The following is a 25,196-nucleotide window of genomic DNA, read 5'->3' as shown; positions in this document are numbered from 1 at the left end:
CATAACAGAAAGATAACATGAAAATCTAGTATTTGGAAACTAAACAACATACTCCTAAAGAATCTATGGGTCAAAGGGCAAGTCTCAAGGTAAATTTTAAAAATATGCTAAAATGAATGAAAGTGAAAATACAATATATAAAACTTGTGGGACACCCCTAAAGCTGTGCTGCAAGGGAAATTTATAACACTAAATGTAAAAATTAGAAAGTAGAAAGTCTTACCATATCAAGAACCTAGAAAGAGAAGAGCAAAATAATCCCAAAACCAGCAGAAAGAATGAATTTATAATATAGAGAGGTTGAGGGCAGGAGGGAAGTAGGCATAGCTATAAAAGAGCAACATGAAAGATCCTTTGTGATAGAAATATTCTGCATCTTCACTGTAGCAATGTCAACATTTTGGTTTGATATTGTCCTGTGGTCTTCCAAGAAGTTACCATTGGAGGAAAATGGGTAAAGAGTAGATGAAATACCTCTGTATTATTTCTTACGTTGCATGTGAATCTACAATTATAATAAAGTAAAATAGTTTAATTTTAAAAAGACAAGCAACAAAAGATTTTACAACACAAAAGTGAGAAAATCTTTATCTAGAATATATGAATAATTTCAATGAGAAAAATATTAAAAAGATGACAAAGTATAAAAAGAATAAGATTTGAAAAGACAAGTCACAAGAGAGTAAAAACAATGAAATACCACAATATACTCACTAAATTGGTTACAGTGAAATAGTCCTGACAATATCAAATGTTAGCAAGGATTGACTGAGCAACATGAGCAAGGTTGAGCAATGTATATGAACTCCCACACTAGTCGGAGATGTACATTGGCACAGCACCTTTGGAAAGCTCTTAGGCATTATTTTAAAAAGTTGAAGATATATATGTCCTATGGTCCAATAATTCCACACCTAGGATATCTCCTAGCTAAATTTGTGCGTAAGGCACTATGGTAAATATACAATGTTAATAGCAGCATTGCTTTTCAGAGCCCCAAATAGCAAATAACCCCAAGCAGCAAATCAACAGAATATGTAATATCAGTATATTCATATAATTGAATAACAGGGAGTAATGTAAAGAAAATGACCAGACAGTACATATACCAGGGCTTTAGAACAGCATTTATTGGCGGAAACCAATGAATATAAGGGCAGTAGCAGGTTTGGACATCCCCTATTGCTCATTCCAGTTGGAGTCAGCACACAGGAATAAGAGGGGCCCTGGTTCTTGTACGAATGGAACTGAACAGTGTCTCCTAATCAATTCCCTCCTTGCTCACTGTCAATAAGGAAGACTGTTTCTTCACCAGTAAGTCTGAAAACCATACAGTGGCTGGCCTGGCAAGGGCTATAATCAAAAAGCTGCATGACATGACAGAACTGTGGCTTCTAGCCTTGTTCTACCACTTCATCCACCATATATCAGTTAGGAGTGAAAGACTCTCTCTTGACAAGACCAGGGGCAAAAGACTATGACTTGATGTGGCAGATGAGTGGCCTGATCAGCATTCTGGTAAAATTAATTTCCTTAAGCACTTGCCTGTAGCTAGTTTCCATGGAGCTCAAAGGCCAACTTATTTTTTAGGAGGCCAGCCTACAGAGAATCTTGGGCAATTTAATTCTTACTTCTCAACCATTGTGTCTATGTGGCCTCTATGCATCATACCCAATTCCATCAGTAATACATACCATTTCAATCTATAGTGAGCTCTGGAGAATGATTAACACAGTGACTCAGATAGTGGTTCTCAAACTTGAGCTGTATCAGAGTCACCAGGAGGACTTATCTACAGATTGAAGGTCCATGGAGAGACCCAAGAACTTGAATTTTTGAAGAGTTCTCAGTCGATGTTAATGTTACTGGTAAAGGAACCACACTCTGAAAATCACCAGAATAGGGAAAGTTATGAATAGCCCTTCCCTAAACCAGAGGCTGAGGGAGCTCAGAGTCAGACGAGAAAAGAGGTAACAGGTTTCTGATTTTCAGGTACACTAGATAACCTTACTGCCTTTTTCTATTTGCTGAATACTGATTATTCTACTTATCATTAATTATGATCCATAAACAATAATATGTGTTGACTAGGGTACAGACAGGCCTTTGGCTATCACGTCAAAGATTAATTCTGTGGTCTAAATCCACCCTAAAGAGTAACAACACTAATAAATAAAAATAAATCTGACCTAAGAAATCCAGGCTACTTGGATAGGTAGCTAGAATGGTATCATTAGCTATTTAGCCTAGCATAACTGGAAGATTTCCTATTGTCTTTAGCCTCAATTACCCCCACCCAGGAATAAGACTAGGTTGTGTCTAGTAGTCCTTCCTCCCAACTGTCAACAGTAGTTTTCTCCTTTATGTGTATGCCAGGCGGTGGCTATGGGACCCCGAGAATCCCAGAAAACATGAAACAGCTGGGTGATCACCTCAGAGTTATAGGTCATAGTCACTGGAGGCAAACAGATGAAGGCCATTTGACCACAGAGGAAAACAGATTAGGATGGGGCATGTTATCCAGTCCAGAGTCGTGTGTGTGCATTGTGCAAAGTTAAGGCCAACATTCATAGTTACAGGGCTTGAATAAAGGTTAACCAAGGCATGTAGGATTGCTTGCAATGACCATGTATCATGTGTCATCCCAGGAGACAGAGGAAGAGCTAGACATGGATCCTAAGAGTCCATTGTCTACCAATTCATAGGCGGGGAGTGGGTGGTATAATGAAAGTAAATAAATGTTAGGCAACCGTGGAATGCTTCCAGCTCTCCCTTGCTGCATTCAGTAACAGATGACTGATCTAGTATTGTGACAGATTAGGAAATTGTCAATAAAAGAAGCCTAGAAGAATGGGTGACAATCTCCTGAAGGAATCCAAATATAAGATAAAATGTACTTCCTCCAAATGCCTCCCATGGTTTCCGATATTTCCTTATTGCTGGTGAGAGGCTTCTTTTGAGAATATCTGTAACATCTAGTCCAGCACAACCACCATAACAGGAAGCCAGGAGTAGCTCCATCACCAACAATCTCCTTCCTCCATGGTCCCAGAGTAGTTAGACTGCATTTTCTTACACCAAAGGGTGAAGATACCTAACACAGTGCCCACATGGCAAGGATACAGCAACATCAAATGCAGGACAAAGGTATCAGTGCAATCTCAGTTTGATGGGTCACCACTAGCCAGCCTCACAGCACAAGTAGTGCCTTTGGGTTGGTGTCTGCCCATTCTTGGTACAGGAATATTGTACAGCCTTCCCAACTACCAAAAAGAACCAGAGTAGGGGAACAAGTCCAGACGTATAGAAAGGAATATCCAAGTTCAGGTCCCTGCACTATAGTTGTTCTGTTCGTTTCTTACCCATCCTGTAACTCCTGGGTCCTTAACAGATGGCTTAGAGTAGATAAACCCTTGCATGGTGTGCTGGGCAGAATTCTAAGATGGTACCTTGATTTCAGCCTGAGCAGAAAATCCAGTTGTGCTGTGCCCAGAGCTCTGACGTAAGAGAAACTATGAGACAGTGTGTTGTTTATATCCACAATGTTTGTGGTTTTTATGTAGCGAGAAAACACAAAGGGGACAGATGTATTTGGTATCAGTATAGAATTAGACAAGCAGCACTCGTCTCCGAGTAGAGTTTCAGAGTTCTCTTGCCTCCATAACACTGCAGGCAGTAAAAGGAATGGAAGTATGTGTTAAGCTGCCTGGGCATGAAGAATGCTCCATTATCTGAGTGGATGTCTAGCTATCCCGGCAGTAAACAGTAATCCCTAAATTGAGTGTTGAAAAGTTCACTGCACAGCCAATGCTTGTTTTAACATCCAACTAATCAGACAACTCTAAGATGCCAGAAGGGTAATCAGCTAAGAATTCCTCAGGCCTCATCAGACTAACCAGTTTACCACTGCAATTTTAAAGTGAGAAGGTATAGTCTGGGTCCCATCACACCCAGTGTCTGATAGGTTGTACCATCATCTAACATTCCTTCTGTCTTAAACATAAGAAATCCAATTGTACTTGTCCTTTAAGTAACTGCATGGAGGATCTCCTGGGCCTCTGTATTTCTTTTTTCTCACAAAACAATATTGGGGGTCACCGATCTTATTTCTTTTGACCCCTTGATCTAAAAGCGGAAAACATAGCATTGTCATTATAAGAGCTGTCAGCTCACTTAGAACCCCATAGAGTTACCTCCTTCACCTGGAGGTGGGGATGGGGAATGTGATGGTTAATTAAATGTGTCAATTTGACTGGACTAAGGATGCCCAGGATCTGGTTAAACAATATCTCTGGGAGTCTGTGAGGGTGTTTCCAGAAGAGATTAGCATTTAAATTGGGAGACTGAGTAAAGTAGATGGCCCTCCCCGATGTGAGTGGGCAAGATCCAATTAGTTGAGGGCCTGAATAGAACAAAAAGGTGGAGGAAGGTTGCTCTCTGCCTGACTATGGAGCTGAGACATTGAGCTCCTGCCCTAGGTACTCCTGGTTCTCAGACATCAGACTGACCAAAACCTACACCATTGGCTCTCTGGCTGTCAGAATTTCAAATGACACCACTGGCTTTTCTGGATCTCCAACTTGTAGGTGCAGATCATGGGACTTCTCAGCCTCCGTAATTGCTTGAGCCAATACCTTATCGTATACAAACATTTTGGCCCACTTCTCTTAATTTATATTTTTAAAGTGTTAAAAAGAAAAAATATACATTTAAGAATATAGGGGCAAAGGGGTATTTTATCTGCAACTTAATCTCGAAGGTTTGGGAATAAAAATACATATATTTTTTTCCTTAAGTTGTCTTAAGTTTGAGATTATTTCAAAATAAAAAATTAGAATAAAAAGGAAGGAAAATAGGAAAGGAAGAAAGAAAGGCATGTACTCCAAGTAGAGTATTTCCATCTCCTTTTATTGAAGGAAATAAAATTTGTACTGCAGAGGCAATGGTACCTCAGAGCATAACAAGATAGCCAATGGGGCTGACATGACAAGCCACGATGCTGGCCAGGGGTCCTACCATAGTGGGAGGACCAAAGCCACAAAAATAGCAGGAGGTAGCAAACATCCCCAACACCCAATGCAAGCATTTTCATTTGCAGAGAGCTTGGCCATGCATCATAAAAACAAGATTCCCTCACGGCTGGCAGAATACCATCTCAAGCCACCAAATCCATCTAAAACGAACATGTAGTCTCTCAGATTTGGAGATCCTTCCCTATGACTTGAAGATTCAGGCCATCAGAAGGTCTGAGTTAATCTTTCAGCTCTTTATCCCAGATGGAAAAAAGAGACTGAGTTCTTGACACGTCGCATAGGTATTAACTGGACAGGTGCTGATGTCCAGCCTTGTTCTAAAAGCAGCTAAATTTTCTTCTCTAACTTCTCTCGCTGCTCTCACCCAGCATATGCCCTAGGAAATTTATCAATGTTCTAAACAAGGACAGACTGAGTACAGCAGCCTAGGGGATGTAGGGAGTCAAAAGCTGCTACATAGCCAAGACCATTTCACAAGAAATAGCATGGGGAACACTACTGGGTCAAGACCCTCCCAAACAGTTGCTAGAAGCACAAAGAAAATGTGGTAGCTCTCTCTCCCATATCAGGATCAGCTGTGCCAAAGTCATGGTCCATGAAGCCGAGCCATTTCACATCCCTGGTAGATTATCAACCCCCATGGCATTCTTCAAGCTGTTCCAATTTTCAAGTACAATAAGAAGTTTGGGCAGTTGCGTCACTGAAAATCAAGCACTAAGGAGACCTCAACCAATTACGAATTGATGTTATAAAGGCAAAAATTTATATAGCCGAGAACTGATAAGCCAGGGGGTGAGGGGAACTGGTGTGTGGAGAAGATTCTGCTATGTAGAAACAGGAGTCCAAGAGTTTACTCATATAAACCCTTGATCATAAACCACCCTCACATCCACAAATTAGGAGGAAATTCCTTATTTAGGAATGGCCATCGTTCGATTAGTCAGTTACAGTTCTCTTCAATGCTGGACACATGGGTTTCAAGAATTGAAGTCTTGAGAGTGCTAGACCAGGAAATGGGAGGAGCAAGGCAAGGAAGCGAGGGCACCAGGGGTTGGAATTTCTGAAATGAGCATTAATTTCACAGACGGCTTGGCACAATGAGGTTGGGGTAAGAGTGGTTTTAGTGATTGTTCTTGGTTGCTTCCTTTGCTGCGGCAATCAGTGGAGTGAGGCTGGAGAGGGGCTTGGCAATCTTCAGGAACTGATGCTAGAAAGAGAAAAAGAGCAAAAGATACATGACTATTTACCATTCTTCCTCAGCAACCATTATAAGATGTTAAGTGCATCCACATTTGCTCAAGATGCTACCTAGAGAGCTCAGACGATCCCCAAAGACAATAAATCATTTTGGAAAACTGTTTAGCTATATCTACCTACAGCTAAACACATATTTGTCCTATATCCCAGCAATTCCACTCCTGGGTATACTTCCAAGAGAAATGAGTTTGTGCATCCACAAAAAGACACTTGGTAAGAATGTCCATAGCAGCTTTATTTATAATAGTCATAACTAAAAAGAACCCAAATGCCCAAGAAAATGAAAGAATAATGTTATATTCATATAATACTATACAGCAATAAAAAATAATAGTTGATATACTGACAACGGGATTAATCTCATGAACATTATGTTGAGTGAAAGAAACCAGATACAAGAGAGTTCCCACTATGTGATTCCATTTTATATTTGGTAAGACTAAACTATGGTGATAATCAGAATAATAATAATTATCTCTAGGGGAAGGTACCAACAAACTACGACCCAATGGTATATTGCAATATTGCATTTTAGGAGCATTGATCTTGGAATTTGTTGTGCTATCCTTGAGTCCAGTAAAGCTAATTAATCCAGTAAGGGTTAATTATTTGCACTGGGCTGTACTTTGAGCCACATCCAAAACTATTAAAGAAGACTATTTTGGAGAAAACACCCTAAGAAAACTATATCTACATTTTCAGTAAAATTGTTATGAAAACCAAATCTTTATGTAGCTCAGAATCTCTTAACCAAAACTGATTTTTCTTACACTTAGTAGTGAAAAAGCTTTGTATCTTGAGGATGTTGGGATGTCTCCTGTCCTGGCTACCATGAAACTAAGAAACGAATTTTTTATGTTTAAACAAAACTATTTAACTCAAATGATTTGCATATTTGATTCTTTTGCCATCCTTATAAGACTCTTTTTAATCATACTGCATATGTGTAGAGATACACACATAAACATATATATACACACATATTCTTTGCTAGAAGTTGCTTCAACTTGGTTTTGGATAGAGATAGGACATAAAGAAATACTGAGAATAAGAAGTTACTATTACTATGAAAGGAATAACAGATCTAGGCTAAATCATGAAGCTATGAATTCCAATGTAACATCCTATGTATTTCTGTCCATATATGTGTTTGCACAAGAGAAATAGATGTGACGCTTTCATTATTTAGGATTCTAAAAGTCATGATTTTGAATATTTATAACATACAGTAACAAGTTAAAGAGCCAATGTCCTCAGATCACATGTTTCTACAATTCCCCTCTAAGTTGAGAAAGCGACATGACCAAATACCCAACTGGAAAACCTCGGTTTCCTTCTACGTATAATGAATTCTCTGAAGGATTCTAGAGATTAATAGATTGCACTTGACAGAACCCAGATCTCATATACAATAGACCAGTGTTCTGTAACCAGTAACCCCAATTACAAAGAAATGCTAAATAATGTTCCAGAAGGTAACATTTCAATGAAGGTAGTAAATACTTTAGGCGATTCCATTCAATTCAACAAATATTTTCTGAATACTATTCTGCATTAGGTATAAGAGGAGACCAGAGATTAATAAAATAGAAGTTATAATTTAGTAATAAAAAGATGTTCATAGCTAACATTAATTCAGGGCAGTCTGGTATGTCTGTTCTGCTTTGCCCTGCTCAGTTGCTCCTGGTCCTCATAACACAAAAGTAATTGACTGTGCATGCCTACAGATTACTGTCACAAAGTTGCAAGCAATACTTATTGTTAAGTCACCAGAGGCAATGTAGTAAAATAGCACTAGTAATAAGAAATTGTACCTGAAACATAAATGTTAAATACAAATAATGTGGCCTGCTAAAGGTAGTTTTTGCAGCCATGTGAAATAATTATGCTATATATTCAGGATTAAGCAAGTGGTAGTATAAAAGACTTGGCAAACCTCCAACTTTAGGCTTTCCCAAGCTTGGCAGAATATCACGGTCACCATCTAAGAGGGTGTCCAGTGAAAAAACTTGAAAGATTTGAAAAGCTGCACTCACTAACTGTCCCCTAAACTTATGTCCTCTGATATCCTTTATTGAAAATGTTATCTTTTGAATTTATCTCACAGTAAAATATAACTTATGTAATATTTGCATGTCAGAAAGCTTCTTTGCCCCAAGATTCAAACTCTGCTAGGCTAAACCAGGCAGAACAAAACAACAGCTAAAGAAATATTCAGGCAAAGTTCAGCAGGAGCTGAGAAAGTAGATTTTTAAGCAGAGCCTAGGAGAATGTATAATGAGTTTTAATAGGCTGAGGAAGAGCCCAAGAGAATAACATGAGCAAATGGCTAGGATAAAAAAGGTTAGGAACCTAGGGCCATAGGTTGAGTATGGAAAGTGGTATGAGAGTAGCCTCATTCTCTAATAACCAGTACCTCACAGACAAAAAATGAAGCAAAAAAATAATAATTCCACAAATTAGGTGCTTCCCTGCATAGGGACAGTTACCTGCAGCAGCTCTTTAGCTGAACCTCTCTTCTCCACATCCATCTCGAGACAGCGGTTCAGGAAGTCTCGGAAGATAGCTGACAGCTTCTCTGGATTCTGAAGCTCTGGAGTCCCATTGGTGGCAATGAGGTACAAGGCCTGGCAACACAAATGGAGAATCACCTTAGGTTCCAACTGAGGTTTTCTCTTGGTCCCAGACATGCCCTCTAGAAATATGGTTAGCTGCTTTATGCCTCTAGGAAAAAAGAGGCAGCTTTGGTATATACTGGAAATATACACCCAGGTATATACCCAAGTATATACCCAAGGATCGGGTTTCACATTTAAAAGCCATGTGACCATGTGACCATGTGCAAGCCCGTGAACTTCCAACTTCCTAATCTGTAAAATGAAATGATAATAGTGCCTATCCCGCATGTCTGTAAAAAGAAAACAAAATAGTATATTGGAAAGCACTTTGTAAAGTTATGAATTGCATTACATACCCCAAATTTAGTATTATTCTTGATTACAGATCTACAGGGTTTATGATTCATTTAGCCTAATGAGTTAAACATCTGTCCATTTGCTGGAGGACATTATTCCTGGTGCCTTCGCCTCAGTTATCTAAGAATTGATTTCTTTCAGCAGGAGAGGAATATGAAAAGTGGTGTTCTATAAAGTAGAAACAGCACTCAGCACTTCAATTCACTAAATGCTTACAAAAACACTATCTCATTAAGACCACAATAACTCTGAATAATGGGCAGGACAAGAATCGTCATTTCCACTTCACAGATAAAGTCCAGAAACATAAAAAGATATACCTGGCATCACACTGTTCATAAGCGCTGATGTCCTCTGACTCAAATCCCAGACCTATTTCCATCACTCCCTACTGATCATCATTTTCAAGGCCATGCTAAACTAAGGTGGGAAAGATGAGAAGCATGTGGATTCAGAAAGCAAAACTGGGACCAAAGAGTAGAAACTACAGAAGGTAGTTTCAGTTTGGCACACTGAAGTGCTTTCCAATAAGAGGTATCCAAATAAGATTAAATAGCCACCTTTCGGCAACAACACATGGGATTCCTGCATGGATGGGAGATTGGAATAAATGAAAAAAATAAAACCAATCAGAATAACTTTCACATTCACCCATGACCAAAATTACCAACCGACTTCCATCTATATTTACATACTCTGCTTTTCCTCTCCTATTATAATGGATAAACTGTCCATACACTAATCTAACGCTCTTTACTTCAGTACTTGATCCAATTCATCTCATCTATTTAAGAACATCACTCCTACATGTGACCATTTTCGTTCTCTCCACTAGATCATTCCCAAGAGCACACAAATATACTATAATAGTTTAAAAAAAAAAAAAAAAAAAAACTCTCCCTCAACTCCACTTCACAATATTGCTCAATTTCTCTGTTCCCTTAGTAGTAAAACTCCTTAAAAAGCAGCTGCTCATACATGCCATCTCAACTTCACTCACTCTTGTGAATTTACTCTAGGCTTTTATTCCTATTACTCTACTGATACTGATTATCAAGTTCATTAATAACCTTGATCTTGGCAAATCTGATATTTCTCAGTCTTATAATATACAGCCTATCAATCAGATGTGATACATCATCCTCAGAACACTGTTCTCTGAGCCTCCAAGACATGCATTTCTCAGTTCTCCTCCTACTCAGAAGGCAACTCTTTGGTCTGCATTGCTAGTTTCTCCAACCCATAAATATGGGTACCTGCAGGCTCAGTACTCACACCTCACTCGCTAGATGAGGGACCTCATCTATAACTTTGTTCTTATTTTTAAATAAGCCACCTATATACCACCTACCAATAAATTTCTATATATAGTCCTGACCTCTTACCCTTAAACTCTGGACTCATGCCCAACTCTACTCAATATCTACTCCTGGATGTTTAAATAAACACTTCAAATTAATTAATACATTCAAAACCAACTATCATCCCACTTTACCTGCTCTTCAACCTTCTCTGTAAATGGTGATGCAATTTTTTCTGTGATTGAAGTCCAAAATCTTGTACTTATTGTTGATTTCTCTTTCTCTGAAATCTAATTCATCTTGTCAGTTTAAGATATTTCCTGAGTCCAACCACTCTTTACTTCTATTCCTACCAATATATTGCAAACCATCACTCTTATCTCAATGATTACAATAGTATCTCATACTCTATTATCCATAAAAGCAGCCAAAATGATTCTTTTACAACATAAATCAGAGATTATGTTATGCCTCAGCTCAAAAATCCAATGACTTCCAATCTCTTGCAGAATAAAAGCCAAGTTCTCACAATGGCCACAAGGTCTTACCTGATCTGGTTCCCTGCTAGTTCTGTGACCTTGTCTACCATTCTCCACCCTGCTCACTCACTTCAGAGACACTGGCCTCCTTAGTTTTCCTTGCATACAATAAAGCATATTCTCAAATCAAGTGCTCTGTACATTTGATTCCTAGAAAACTCTTGGGTTAATCTCATGGCTTCCTCCTTTACATTCTTCAGGTTTCCATACAAATAACTTACAAGAAAGGACTTCCCTGCCCTAAATAAAATAGCACGCTTCTCCCTCTTTCCCCAATTACTCTCTTAAACTCCTCTTCTTCACAGCACTTACCCTCTGTTACGTTATATTAATTTGTTTTACTATCATTAGAATAGTTTCTTACACATGATAGGAACTCATTGTTGAATGCTGTAAATGAATGCATGACTTAATATTCCTTTTCTTTGGAAATTTATATTTAAATTCAGGAGTGCCTAATTTCATCCAGAAAAGAGAGAGTTAGGTTGAAAGTCACAGAGAACAGCCTGAGTACCATTCCCTGGGACTATTAACAACGGCCCAAACATCTTGAAATTGGATTAGTAACACTTACTCTCAGAGGGTTTTCATTGAGGTATGGGGGTTCCCCTTCAATCATTTCGATGGCCATGATGCCCAGGGACCAGATATCGACCTTGGGCCCATAAGCCTTCCGCGTCACAACCTCTGGTGCCATCCAGTATGGGGTTCCTACCATGGTGCTCCGTTTGCTCTGCTCTGGGGTGATCTGGGCACAGAATCCAAAATCAGCTAGAAAAAGTAAAGAGAAGAAGGAAAGGATTTATATTTATGGGAATCCTTCCATGAGTATTGACTGTGTGCCTACCCTAGGTATCAAGCTCTGTCTCACTCCCACCTACTGCAATCCCTGTCTCTCTAAAGCCGGAGTCGCATAACTGCCACCTTCATGTCTAGTGCCTAGTCTGCCCCTGATCAACCATAAGAAGAAGTAGGAGGAATGTAAGAAATACCACCTCTGGCCTCTTATCCCATTTCAAGCCAGAAGGATTAGTCAATAAAGTCCAAGCTGCCCATTTTGGCCTTGACTACTTGTCCCAATTCTTCTTTTTTCTTGAAAACCATTCCTATATCCCCAAATCTGGTAACTAGGTCCTTGCTTGATTTCCCAGGCATGAGTTCCAGGCTTAAACACTAATCACCTACAGTGAGGCATGGCCCTGCTTTTATCAGTTCCTCATGCTGTGCTCAGGACAGAGAGTGCTGACAGTCTTTCCATAAGCTGCCAATCCACCTATGACACTGGTCCCTAAAGTTTTGAACAAAATGTTCTGCCTGCAGTTCATTTACATTACATTGCAATTATATGTTTATTGAAATTATGATAGGAAGGACTATGTTTTCTTACTCACTTTTTATTCCCAGAGGCAATAATAGACATTTAATAAAAGTATGCTGAATAAAAGACTGAATGACAAAAATTACACTAAACTCCTCTTTGTAATTACGTATTTCATGTCTAGTGTATTAGACTGAGAACTACTTGAAGACAGGCAAAAGTATCCTCAGTGCCCATCGGAAGACCTAGCACACAGTGGGCTTTCAGTAAATCCTTTTGGCTGAATGTATAAATTAATGAAAAAAAGAGGACACCCTAAATAGTGCTGAGTAATATAAAGATCCCACATATCTCAGGAAATAAACAAACGCTCTCTAGTGAGTCCTGTAGTATATGAATACCATCCCACAGGAGACAGGGTCCACAAGGTAGAGTATTATCACTCCTACTCACTTAGCTTGACAGAGCCATCCATTCCCAACAGGATGTTGTCGCTCTTGATGTCTCTGTGAATGACCTGGTTGGAATGCAGGAACTCCAAAGCCTGCAGGCACTGTTGAAGTGGTGTGGGCAGAGGTAGAAACAAATGACATATAATACAAAGACTAATAGAAAATAAACTAATCTAACCTCCTCGTTCTATGATAAAGAAAGTGAGGCTCCAAAAAGTAAAATGACTTGGCACAGATAGGTCTAGACCCTAGTCTTCTGTCTCCAGGCTAAGCACTCTTTCAACACTCCACACTGCCTTATACCTTTCTAATATCTTATTTCTTATACTTCATTACAATATACCTTATAATAGTTTTAAGTACATGAGTTCCTCCAATATATTTTAGAGTCTTTTATAGATCATTAGGATACTTGTCAAAGAACGTGAGTCCCAAGAAAAACTACTTTGGAAGAATGGAAAGGATTCTATAATATTAAAACTAGAGGAAAGTGACAAATAAGAGACATATTTGGGAAACTGGGCACATTAAAGCACTATCAGAAGCAGTGAAGTTAGAAGGATAATTTTATTTTGGTGAGGAGATAATTTATACTGTTTGGGGAAGGCTGAATTTTATATACCTGTGAACATTTATAGACAAATGTCCACTAGGCAACTGAACATGTGAGTCTTAAAAGTTCTTGACAGAGTCCTGGACTTAAGATAAATATTTTCCAGTCATTTTTGAAGAGGCGATTTATTTTTTTAAGTTATACAAATGGTTGGAACTCGCAAATGTTATAGAAAATAAGAGGAGAAAGAAAGAATCTTGGAAAACACCTATACTTAACAGCAAAATGAGTAACACAGAGACTGACTGGAACAATGAAAGTGCCTAGTTCTGCCACTGTCTAACAGACAAAATCATTCTGGACAAATCATTTATTCTCTCTGGCTTATTGTTTTTCCATCTGTAAAATGTAGGGATCAGAAAAGATAACCTCAGGTTTGCTACTAAATCTACTAGTTTAAATCCAGAACCCAAAGCTAAAATTTTAGAAGGTTCTACCAACTGAAAAACACTAAAGACACAAAACCAATTAGAATAAACTATTAACATGTTCTCAAAAAAAAATATTTCAAAAAATATATATACAAATAGTTAAATTAAGAACAAACTAATTTCGAGAAGAGGCTCTTCCCTAAGAAGAGTTGCTTTCCTTAGGAGGCTGGAGACCTTGGTCTCTGGATGTCAAAAAATATGATCAAAAAGGATGATTTTGAAAAACTGGAATCCTCATACACTAACAGAAATATAAAATGGTAAAGCCGTTTTGGAAAACAGTTTGTCCTTTTCTTAAAATGTTAAACCTAGAGTTACTATATGATTAGAAGTTCCACTCCAAGAGAAATGAAAACATACATCTAAACCGAAAACTCATACAAGAATGTTCACAGCGTTAATCATAATAGTCTGAAAATAGAAATAACACAAGTATCCATCAATTAATGAACAGATAAATGGAAATGATTTGCTAATAAAAGAAATAAAGTACTGCTATATGCTATAATAAGGATAATTCTTCAAACCACTACACTAAACAAAAGAAGCCAGTCACAAACAAGCAAATATCATATGATTCCATTTATATGAAATATCCAGAACAAGCAAATATATCTATAGAGACAGAAAACCAATTAGTGATTACATAAGGTAGATCGTCAGAAAGAGAGGTATGTGGGGAGTGGCTGCTAATAGTTATGGAGTTTCTTTCTGGGGATGATAAAAAGGTTCTAAAATTGATTATGGTGGTGGTTGTACAACTCAATATACTAAAAACAATGAAATTATATACTTTGAGTGAATTGAAATTCAAAATTCAAATTATGGTTTCTACTGAATGCATACTGCTTTCATATCATCATAAAGTCAAAACATCATAAATAGGGCCATCATTAAGCCAGGAACTGTCTGTATGTTAAATGGGTAAATCGTATGGTATGTGAATTATAACTCAATAAAGATACTCTTATAAAAGGGGAAGATCTCTACTAGAATTTAAGGATAATGGTAATGCTACCTATTTATGTAACATTTAAAATTTCTTTCAAAAGCTTTTTGATCCATATGGCACCCCTAAAGGATACACAGTGTGAGTGCTGAAATTCCCATTATAAAATAAATAATTTGAGGCAAATTGATTTCCCCAAATACATATGCATGTATGCTCAACCAGTGAAAGTCAGTTCCCGGAATGTGAAAAATATCTTAGATATTATAATGGTTTGTGGCTTTCCAGAAGGCCACAGTACATAAACAGATAGACAGTATAGTTAATCTATAATATTAAAATTTCATGGGGGGAATATAATTAGAGAAAAAAAGTCTTCAAAAGATCCTTGGGGATGGGAGGAGATAATGAAAAAAATGTTGAGAAACACTTCATTAGTGGTATAGAAAAAAATAAAAGTCAGATTGTCTAAGAATCCTAAACTTGTGTTAATTCCATTAACTTACTGTGCCTATTCCAGACCCCAGAGTATTTAATGCAAAAGTGATCATCTCGTCTAGGACAGTATGGATTTCACATGGATTTTATGATTCCTAATATTAAGTCTAAGTACACAACTATATAATTTCATCTGTATGCCTCCAGATCTTGCACCATCAAACCCCAATCATACTATGAGACTCATCCCTATAAGACTCTGACCCTAAAGTAATCACTCTGCCCCAATTCTCAAATCTTTCTATGGCTGGGCTATCAGAAAGTCCCAGTCTCATATTAGCAAAACATCCAATATCCTCAACTTCTCTGAATATTCTTTTCATCTTCTTGCTCTAATGAAAACATGGCTATCCTCTGAGGATATTGCTTCTCATATAACCTTTCTGGAGGGTTTTTTCCCCTTCTTATTCCAGCATATTACGGACCTTAGACATTCAATAGCAATGAGAAAAAAGGAAAATACCTATTTAAGCTTTGTTTTCTATTCCTTTTGCCTGGAAGTATTTCACCCTAGATTTTTGCTTCTCTTTTTTTGTATCATTCAAATCTTTATACAAATCTATGCAAAACCTTCCCTGACGACTCTTAAATAGTACTTCTTCTTTCACTACCTTCTTGCTCTTCTTCATAGGAAACTCCATAGCATATGAAGAAAGCAGGAACATAAAACATATAATTAAAATGTATATCTATATAAAAGATGAAGAAAAATATTACAAAGTGTTGACAGCAGTTATCTTTAAGGGCTGGAATTATGAGTGACTTTATATATATATTTGGTACTTTTTAATTTTTCTACAATGGATATATGATTTTATAATCGGAATAAAGTTATCTTTAAAGAAAAAATCATGGTGATAGAAATTTCAAAACAGGTATAATAAGAGAATGATGGGAGAGTCTAACTAATTTCTCTCATCTCCATAGTGCCCAAGCTGAGATCTCCATCTTACAGAATTTTGACATACATGGATATGAAGGCCATTTCCTGCTCAAGGCTGATTGGCCATTGACCTTACCTCGCGGCACACAGCTGCAATCTGGCCTTCATCCATACAGGTTTCCGTCACCACATCTGTCAAAGAGCCTCCGGCCAAGTATTCCATGACAACCCACAGCTCATCTCCCACAAGGTAACTGTAGGAGCACAGACAAAAGTTGAGTACAAAGGAGAAGTGTACATGAGCCAAACACTGGATTTCAAAGACTAAGCATAACACAGAATGAACCTACATTTATTTCCATTAGCTCTGGAAGAGTCTAGGGTTCTTTTTTTCTGGGTAAAAGCAGAATCTGGGGGACAGAATTACTAACTTGATATCTCTTAAGGATTCACCTGGAGAAAATGAAACAGATTGCTCTGTGAACCCCCCAAAGGGCAGAACTAAAGATCACTAGGTTGAAGATACGAAATATAAAATTATATTACATCACAATGCAAAGTAATGGTTCCTAAAATTAGGGATGATTCCCACACCTCTAGAATCATCAGAGCAGAGAACACCCAACCATTTGACAAAGATGGGATTTGGAGTCCATGTTACCAACATTAGAGGAAGTTACTAAACCTCCCTGAGAGTTCTACTGAGATCCATGAGACCAATTACTGGGTCTAGTTCAAGACTCCATCAGAGTCCAGAACAGTAAGTGCCAATATTTACTAAATAAATCAATGAGTAAAATAAAAGATAACTATAAATATTGAATAATGATTCTAAAAGCTATTTAAAAGTTGTAAAGTGTTATACACATTGTCAATATGCTGACAATAATGTCCGTTTTGAGTGTCTCTGATTATAGGAATGGAATGAATCCAGCAAGGGCTGCCAAAACCTCTTCTGGAAAGCCAAGGGCTGTCATTTAGTATTATATCCCTAAAGAGATTTTGGGGCTGACATGAGTTAGAACAAATAGTTTCACTCACGGATTGATTACTCAGTCTGTTATATGATAAATAGGTCACTTAGCATGTCTGGTTAGTATCCTCAGCTATAGACAAATAAAAGATAAAACAAATAAAAACAAGGATAGCCCAGAGCCTTTTAGACTCTTCTGCTACTTTAGACAAAGAAGCTAAGAGCTGTGTGCTATGGCACTTTATATTCATCCTGATACTGGGACTACTGTAGAGTAGATGGAAAAACACAAATGGTCTCAAGAAAGGGTAAGATTTGGGTCTTATTCTCTTGACTATAAATCTGGTACTCCCTCCACAACATTCTGTATTCTACACAATTAAAAGTCTTGTACTTTTTAAAATTTCCACACAAAAAAATTATGACAAATTAATTATTTCTTTAAGACTCTTTTGCAGGAACTATGGAAACCAGTATAAAGGTTCCTCAAAAGATTAAAAATAGAACTACCATATGACACAGCAATTCCACTTCTGGATATTTAAAGAAAACCAAAACGCTAACTCGAAAAGATATATGCACCTCTATGGTCACTGCAGCACTATTTACAATAGCCAAGATATAGAAGCAATCTAAATGCCCATCAACAGACGACTGGATAAATTGTGGTGCATATACACAATGGATTATAAAAAAAGAAGAAAAAAAAAGAATGAAATCTTACCATGTGTGACAGCATGGATGGACCTGGAAGGTATTATTCTAAGTGAAATAAGTCAGACAGAGAAAGCCATATACCATATGAACTCACTTATATCTAAAGAACAAAATCTAAAGAACAAAATAAACAAACAAACGGAACAGAAACAGAATCATAGATGCAGGAAACAGGCTGATGGTCACCACATGGGAAGTGGTTTAGGGAGCGTGAAAAAGGTGAATGGATTAAGAAGTACAAATTGGTAGTTACAAAATAGTCATGGGGATGTAAGTACAGCATAGGGAATATAGTCAATAATATGGTAATAACTATGTATAGTGCCAGGTGGGTACCAGACTAGTCAGGGGGATCACTTCATAAATTACATAAATGTCTAACCACTATACTGTATACCTGAAACTAATAATATTGAATGTCAACTGTAAATGAAAAATCAGAAAAGGGAGGGAAAAGGTAGAGGATAATAAGAAGTTCAAATTTCCAGGTATTAAACACGTATGTCACAAGGATGAGGTGTACAGCATAGGGAATATAGTCAATAATATTGTAATAGTGTTGTAAGGTGTCAGATAGTTGCTGGACATATCACAGTGATCACTTTTTTAGGTATATAAATGTTGAATAACTATGGCATATACCTGTAACTAATACAATATTGTATTTAGCTATATTTTAATTAAAATCTTTTTAAAAATCTCCTTTGAAGGAAAAGATTATGGAGACTTGGACCAAAAGAAAATTCAGGACTAGATAAAAAGCCCTTCACTGGCATAAGCCTATTTCTTCCCTGACCAAAAAAAACCAAACAAACTCACATTTATGGCCTCTCAATCAACACATCAAGATGACATCTGTCAACCTGGACTGATGCAACGAAGAAATATGAGGGTCCAAGAGACTATCTCTGGACACTGACAAAGCAAAGCCTATTTACCTGAGTCAAATATGTCACTGCCGGAACTAAGAAATAAAGTCCATATGCAGGTTGTCTCACACATTTTATGGCTACATACTGTGCCAAAGTATCTTCAAAAACCACATCTCCAGGTAAAGCCTCATGTATTCAGAGAAAAACAAATATGGATGGAGTTCTCCTCTGGGACAACTCACAAACCCACAGACTCTCAACTGCAATACCTTCACTGAATGCTCAGGTTAAGACTACCCACTCTGTCCTCCCACAGGAGCTCTCACATCCTTTTTTTCTACAGCAGACTAGGAGCTATTTGAGGGCAGGGACTGAGCTTTATTTACCTCTTATTCCATAGTTTAAGCTTCTGAATACACTAGCAACGACATAATCAATAAAACAATTTATAAACCTTCTTATTCCACTCCCAGAATACAAATTCTTTCAACAACATGGTCATGCATTTTACTGTTTTGAAACCCAGTGATGAGGAACTCATTATTTTATGAGCCGAGCCACACACTTATTGAGCAGCTTTCATTTTTCCTTATCCCAAGTCCCTCATAGATATAAATTTGGTACCTTTATAGCCTTCAGTAGTTTGTCCAAGCTATCTTCTCTGTATAATAAGTTCTTAAAAGAGATGGTAATAAATTCCTCAGGATTCCTCAGAGCCAGTCATGACTCACATCACAGACAATCATCACCCAAAAGGAGAAGGCTTTTTTTTCTACAGCTATCAACACCAGTGTTGGGAAGATCAAAGTCAAAACCCCTTTCCTCTTTAAAGAAACTGAAGCTTACCAATGTTTTGGATGCAGAACAAGAAATCTGACAGAAATGAAATCTAGTTAACAATGCAATATAAGTAGTAAAGGAATTAGAGTCCAAGACTTAGTCGAATATCACTTCTACCTGTGATGTCTCTGAAACCTGGTCAAGAAGCTTTCTTTTTTCAGATATGGGAGAAAACATGATATGATGGAAAGGGCATGGATGTTGGTGCTAGGAAGAGTCAAATCCAAAAGCCTCCTTTGCTACTTACTGGCTTACTGGTCTTGGACAAGTTATTAACTTCTATCAACCTCAGTTTCTTTATCTGTTCAATATAAATAATAAACCCTACTTCAGAATGAGATACTGTTCATGAAAGCACTTAATACAAAGTAAAGCATAACGCAAATGCTAGCTACAACCACCATTATTATGCTGAATAACAGAACTGTGATGGGTTGGAACAATGGGTTGAAATAATCGATATGGGATTTAATGAAAACAACTATAAAGTCCCGCTATACCATTTTAAGGCAAGCTCATGTAAAAAAAAAAAAAAAAAAAAAAAAGGATCAGTGATTTTAACTGACTACAAATTTACTAGGGATCAACAGTGAAACAGTTCTCCTAAAAAAAAAAAAAAAATGAATGAAATCAGAACAAATGAGAAGTTTAGAACAAAAAAGTCTCATTCTCTCTATACTTCAGTCAAATCTTAAATTAAAATTCTGAGTGTCACATTGTTGGTGAATACAAACTAGAAGTAATTTAGGAGGGTAAAAAGGATGAAGAAAGATTCTGGATGGAGAATGATTTAAAAACCTGTGTATCTGACTCAGGCAGATGGGCTGAAGGGTTTCCTTGAGGCAAAACAAATAGTACAAAGATCAGCTGTTAGAAGCTACTAAGTGGTAGGGATCGGCCTAACCCAGAAAGACTGTGCAGCAATCAAAGGTGTCTAGCAGTATTCAGGGTCAGAGGCAGAGAGCTAAGTATCACAGAAGATTCTTAAATGGAGGCAGTTCTGAGAGCTGGTGTTGTCTTCTTTAACAGCTTCACCACCCATCAGTACCAAAGGATCTGTCTCTCTGATAAGACCTATCACTCCATACCTGTCCAAATAGTTCACAATATTTGGGTTCTTATTTTCCCTCATGACCAGGATCTCATTAATAATCAGTTCTTTCTTCGGCTGCTGCTGAAGGTTCATCTGCTTAATGGCCACCTGAAATCAAAGTACATTCAATATGCAACCAGAGTCACTCAACATTTATTGAGCAGATATCTACTAAGCACCAGATCTTAAATACTAAGGAGACAGAGGTGAATAAGATACAGTCTTACCCTTGAGGAATGCAAAATTTATTAACATAGACCAGTGGTACTTAATGTGAGGTCTCCAGATATGCACTATCAACATCATCTGGGAACTTGTTAGAAATAAAAATTTTAGGCCCGACCCAGACCTACTGAATCAGAAACTCTGTTTTAATAAACTCTCCAGATGATCCTCATGTACATCAAAGTTTGAGACTCAAACTTGCTACTAAATAAAATATATTAGAAAAATGCTTTTAAAAAATCACAATAGAAAAGAGGTATGCTATAACAAAAGTCTATATGAAGTGCTACAGAAACACAAAATAGAGGAAGAACTCTTTTAACTGGCAATGTAGAGAGACTTCATAAAGGTAGAGATGACTTTTTGAACTTGGTATGGAATGATAAATCAGAGTTGACCAGGTTAAGAGAGAGAAGAGAAAAAGGGGATAAGATTCCCTTATAATATTTATATATAAAAAAGATCTTGGTAGGATTTTTGTCTATAGAAATAAATGAATTTCCACATACCAAAAATATAAGGTATTTTTTAGTTTCCAGGGAACTTTTGTATGCATTTCTTCGGTGTGTAAAGTACTATGTAAGATATTCTCAAGTTTATTTCATTAAATCCTCAGAGATAACCTATGAGTTAAGCATTACTAGGAGCCCTATGAGCCCTTTTGACAGATAAAGAAATTGTGATTCAGGATATGTGACTTGCAATCACAGCTACTCAGTTAGTTAGATAAGAACCTTCAAAAGTGATTCCAATTTATTCTGCACACATGACCAGATTAATCTTCCCTCATAGTACACATTTACTAACACTTCCCCTTGCTAAAAATCAAGATGCTTCCTGTTTGCCTAGAGATGTTACTCAGTCCAACATTCAAAGTTCTCATGATCTGACCGCGTCTTACGTCCCACTGTATTCCTTCATATACTCCACGATCTGAGCGTCTCTCCATTTGGAACATACGGCATCATTTTCACATATTCAAAAATCTCCTTATACTTTATGTCAGGCTAAAATGAATTTCATTCTTCAAATAAGATACCTTTTCCCTTCTTTAATGACCCCATAAGATCATATTTACACTTCTTGTAGGAAACTTACCACATTTTGCCTTGCATGATGATTAGTTAGGGTATGTATGTTTAGAAGCTTGAGTTCATTTGAAAGCTCTGAATCCCCTAGTGCCAAGCAGAGGGCCTGACACACAGTGGGTGCTCAACAAATGTTTGTGGAAATGAAGAAGGAAAGAGAGAATTCAATGAGCTGATAAGTACTTTATTTTTAAACCACAAAACACATTAGCAATAGGCGACTCTAACCTTTGCAGTAGACTTTAAATTATTTGATGAACATTTATTCCATAGAGACATTTTCTCTTTTACTGCTTAACAGACAAGAACATGTACTCCTAATAGAACAACTTAGTCTCTCCAGAAGTTGCAAGAACTGTAAAGGATGAATAATTCAAATTCTTATGAGAAAAAAACCCTGGCTCTATTATTTCTTCAAGTCAAGCATAGACAGTTTTCTTCAGAGATCCAGTTCATCAATTAGAAATGATTCTTTTAAACATTTTCACAATATCCATTCCCCTACCCCAAGTGAGAAAAAATTGCTTTGGAGTGGGGTCTCCTATCAGGTTAGGCCTCTAGTCTGTTTGTAGCTTTCTATTTACTGTTGATGATTAGCTTTTTCTAATGGCTAAAGGGCAATACATTGCTCTAAAGACATTCCGTTAAGTATAGCAAGTCCTTATGGCACATGTTAAGATCTGGAGCCAAAGAAGTTCTTTTGGGGTTCCCTAGGTCGTCCTGGAGGGTAAAACAATGCTTATGAATCTCACAGAGGTCACTGCTGGCAGCAGAGAGAAGAGAGGTAGGCAGAAAATAAACAGAGGCAGTGGCAGGACACGAAGGGTCCTTTTCAATAGCTACTAACTATGGCCTAGGTTAAATGCCCTTCACTAGTCAGATCCCTCCCGTTAGGGGCAGCAGATAGCATTCCTAGAACAGAAAAAGAACTGGACTTCAACTCTGAGGACCTAACCTCTGGGCCTGACTCTGTCACTTCCTGACCTTGACCAATCACAAGATCTCTAAGCCTCAGTCTCTTCATCAATACACTGAGGATAATAATTTCAACCCTAATTCCCTTCTTCACAAGATTATTTTGAGGCCTAAATGAGATAGTGGCCAATGTGTTACTCACATATAAAAAGAAATTTAAATAATAAAGGCAACAATGAAAATGTTAATCACAGTAATAACTGCATTTCATGAGTACCTGGCACAGAGCAAGAACAACAACAACATTAGCTGGAACAATAGCAAAAGCCGAGCACCCTCCGCCACCATTTATTGAATGCCTACTGTGTGCTGGGTGCTGTATTTGGTGCTCTACCTACATTATCTCAGTAAAACCTAGCAACAACCCTGCCAAGTAAAAATCATTATCTGCATTTTCAGGTAAAGAAATTAAGACTTTAGATGTAAAAGAAAATCACTCAAGGTCATAATCAATGCTCACAGGTCCATATGACTCCACAGCCTCTTACAGTATTCTTTCTATTACATATATTCCTTCTAAAAATGCACTTGAAATAATTATTGGATCTGTAACTAGAAAACTTCCCAGCACTAATTTGCTAATCTTCTTATATGTGACAGACAATAGCTCTGTCTACTCACTAGATAAACTCCAAGAAGCATTCACTTGCAAAAACTGAGAGCATCTGGCCAGCTCCACTAGATTTATACACCCTGGGGCAGGAAATGAGGCCTTCCTGACCACACTGCATTAGCTGCCCTAATGGACTCATTTCCATTCATAGTTTTGTAACCACAAGGCAGATACATCGTGGAAGTTAAGTTTCTGTTTCCTATAGTGAGCTTCTCACACATGCAGCCTCTAGGCCTTCCAGGAACTGCCTATCACCAGCCTGCTTCACATCAAGAGCTGTACGGCCCCAGAGACCAGAAACATGACAACGAGCCTTAGTGCCTAACCCGAGCTCTGCTGTGGCCTTGAAGCCCAGAAAGCAAAGGTTTAGGTTTTAGAATCAAAGTTTCTAACCCAGTCCTTGCTAATTTTACAAACCTGCAAAAGTTATTTAAACTCCCTAAGCTTCAAATTTCTCATCGGTAAAAAAATAATATTACCTAATGGGGTTCTTTTTAGGATCAGTATAACCTCCTCTTTTCTATCTCTGCCTCCAATTCACATTTTAAATTGATACAATGATATCATCCTTCCTTCCTCGCCATTATTTTAACACAGCTTCCTGTCGGCACTACAAGACTTTTATAATTACACAATGGAAAGTATGGTCTCTTACATTATATATGATTTTAATGTTTGAGTACCTTCATGGGACTGAATCTTTCACATAGTTCTTATTCTTAGTATAAGGTATGGCATAAAGCAGAAGTTCAGTGAATGTTGTGTAGAATAAATATGTACAAATATAAATTAAATATGTAATTCTTAAAGTTTATGATGTATTTTCATATGCATTGCTCTACTGAATTCTTTCAACACTTTTGTGAGGTACATGCTATCATGCACATTTTATAAATAAAAACAATTCAGGCTCAGAGAGGTCTAATGAGTTGCCTAAAGTTATAAATAAGTCACTAAAGGTAAACATTTAGGTTGTTGGATTCTCACCTCAAAGAACAATTAACAAGAATGATTTTTTTTACAAAGTAGACTTTGATGGAGCCGCAATATTTGGCTTAGATTTTCATAAAAGATTCACAAAAGCACAAAAGTGAGATATGTGCTGTCCCTATTAGACGTAACTTCTCCAGTGTACCATAGGGTTTCAACCACCAAAAACACATGAGCAGGTCCTAGTAGTAGCCTTCCTCAGGGCAGCCCAACTCTTATTTTCATTAGAACAGGAGGTACCTCTCTCAACTTCTGAGCCTCAGCACTCTTTGAACTATGAACTTCCCCAGGCAGCTTCCATCCACAATCCATCTGCCAACATTCCCGCTTTGCAACAAAACTGTAGAAAGCAAGGGAACCCCAAATACTCTACATTCCTTTCATGACTTCATTCTGCTGAAGATAAGATTTTGGGTCAGTCAGTAGGTCTTGGCAGTAAGGCGAGTGCTCCTAGCTTAATGAAATAAGAAAAACAAAGAGGTGCCTCCAAATGAGGACTTCAATATCTACTGGAACCCTAGACACAGAGTAATGGGAGGATAACTAGATTAGGAGTCAAGA

At 37.5% G+C, this 25,196-nt stretch overlaps 1 protein-coding gene across 5 annotated transcripts in view; it reads right to left on the bottom strand.

Moving 5' to 3' along the window:
* Positions 1 to 4,887: 4,887 nt before the first annotated feature.
* The window catches only part of PAK1 (p21 (RAC1) activated kinase 1), a 128,119-nt gene continuing 107,810 nt past the window's right edge, over positions 4,888 to 25,196 (bottom strand). For all 5 annotated transcript variants that reach the window (XM_016161502.2, XM_016161501.2, XM_016161500.2 and 2 more), the window contains 6 exons: positions 20,740 to 20,852; positions 16,386 to 16,503; positions 12,877 to 12,976; positions 11,680 to 11,876; positions 8,780 to 8,917; positions 4,888 to 6,240 (listed from right to left, as the gene is read on the bottom strand). In XM_016161502.2, the coding sequence (XP_016016988.1) occupies positions 6,154 to 6,240; positions 8,780 to 8,917; positions 11,680 to 11,876; positions 12,877 to 12,976; positions 16,386 to 16,503; positions 20,740 to 20,852 (753 nt within the window). In that variant the 3' untranslated portion in view covers positions 4,888 to 6,153. The remainder of the gene's footprint in view (positions 6,241 to 8,779; positions 8,918 to 11,679; positions 11,877 to 12,876; positions 12,977 to 16,385; positions 16,504 to 20,739; positions 20,853 to 25,196) is intronic.

Source organism: Rousettus aegyptiacus, unplaced genomic scaffold (genome assembly GCF_014176215.1).
Source record: "Rousettus aegyptiacus isolate mRouAeg1 unplaced genomic scaffold, mRouAeg1.p scaffold_m13_p_5, whole genome shotgun sequence".
Classification (NCBI taxonomy): Eukaryota; Metazoa; Chordata; class Mammalia; order Chiroptera; family Pteropodidae; genus Rousettus; species Rousettus aegyptiacus.
The sequence above is the reverse complement of the archived record's forward strand: the minus strand, read 5'-3'. Positions and strand labels throughout refer to the sequence as shown.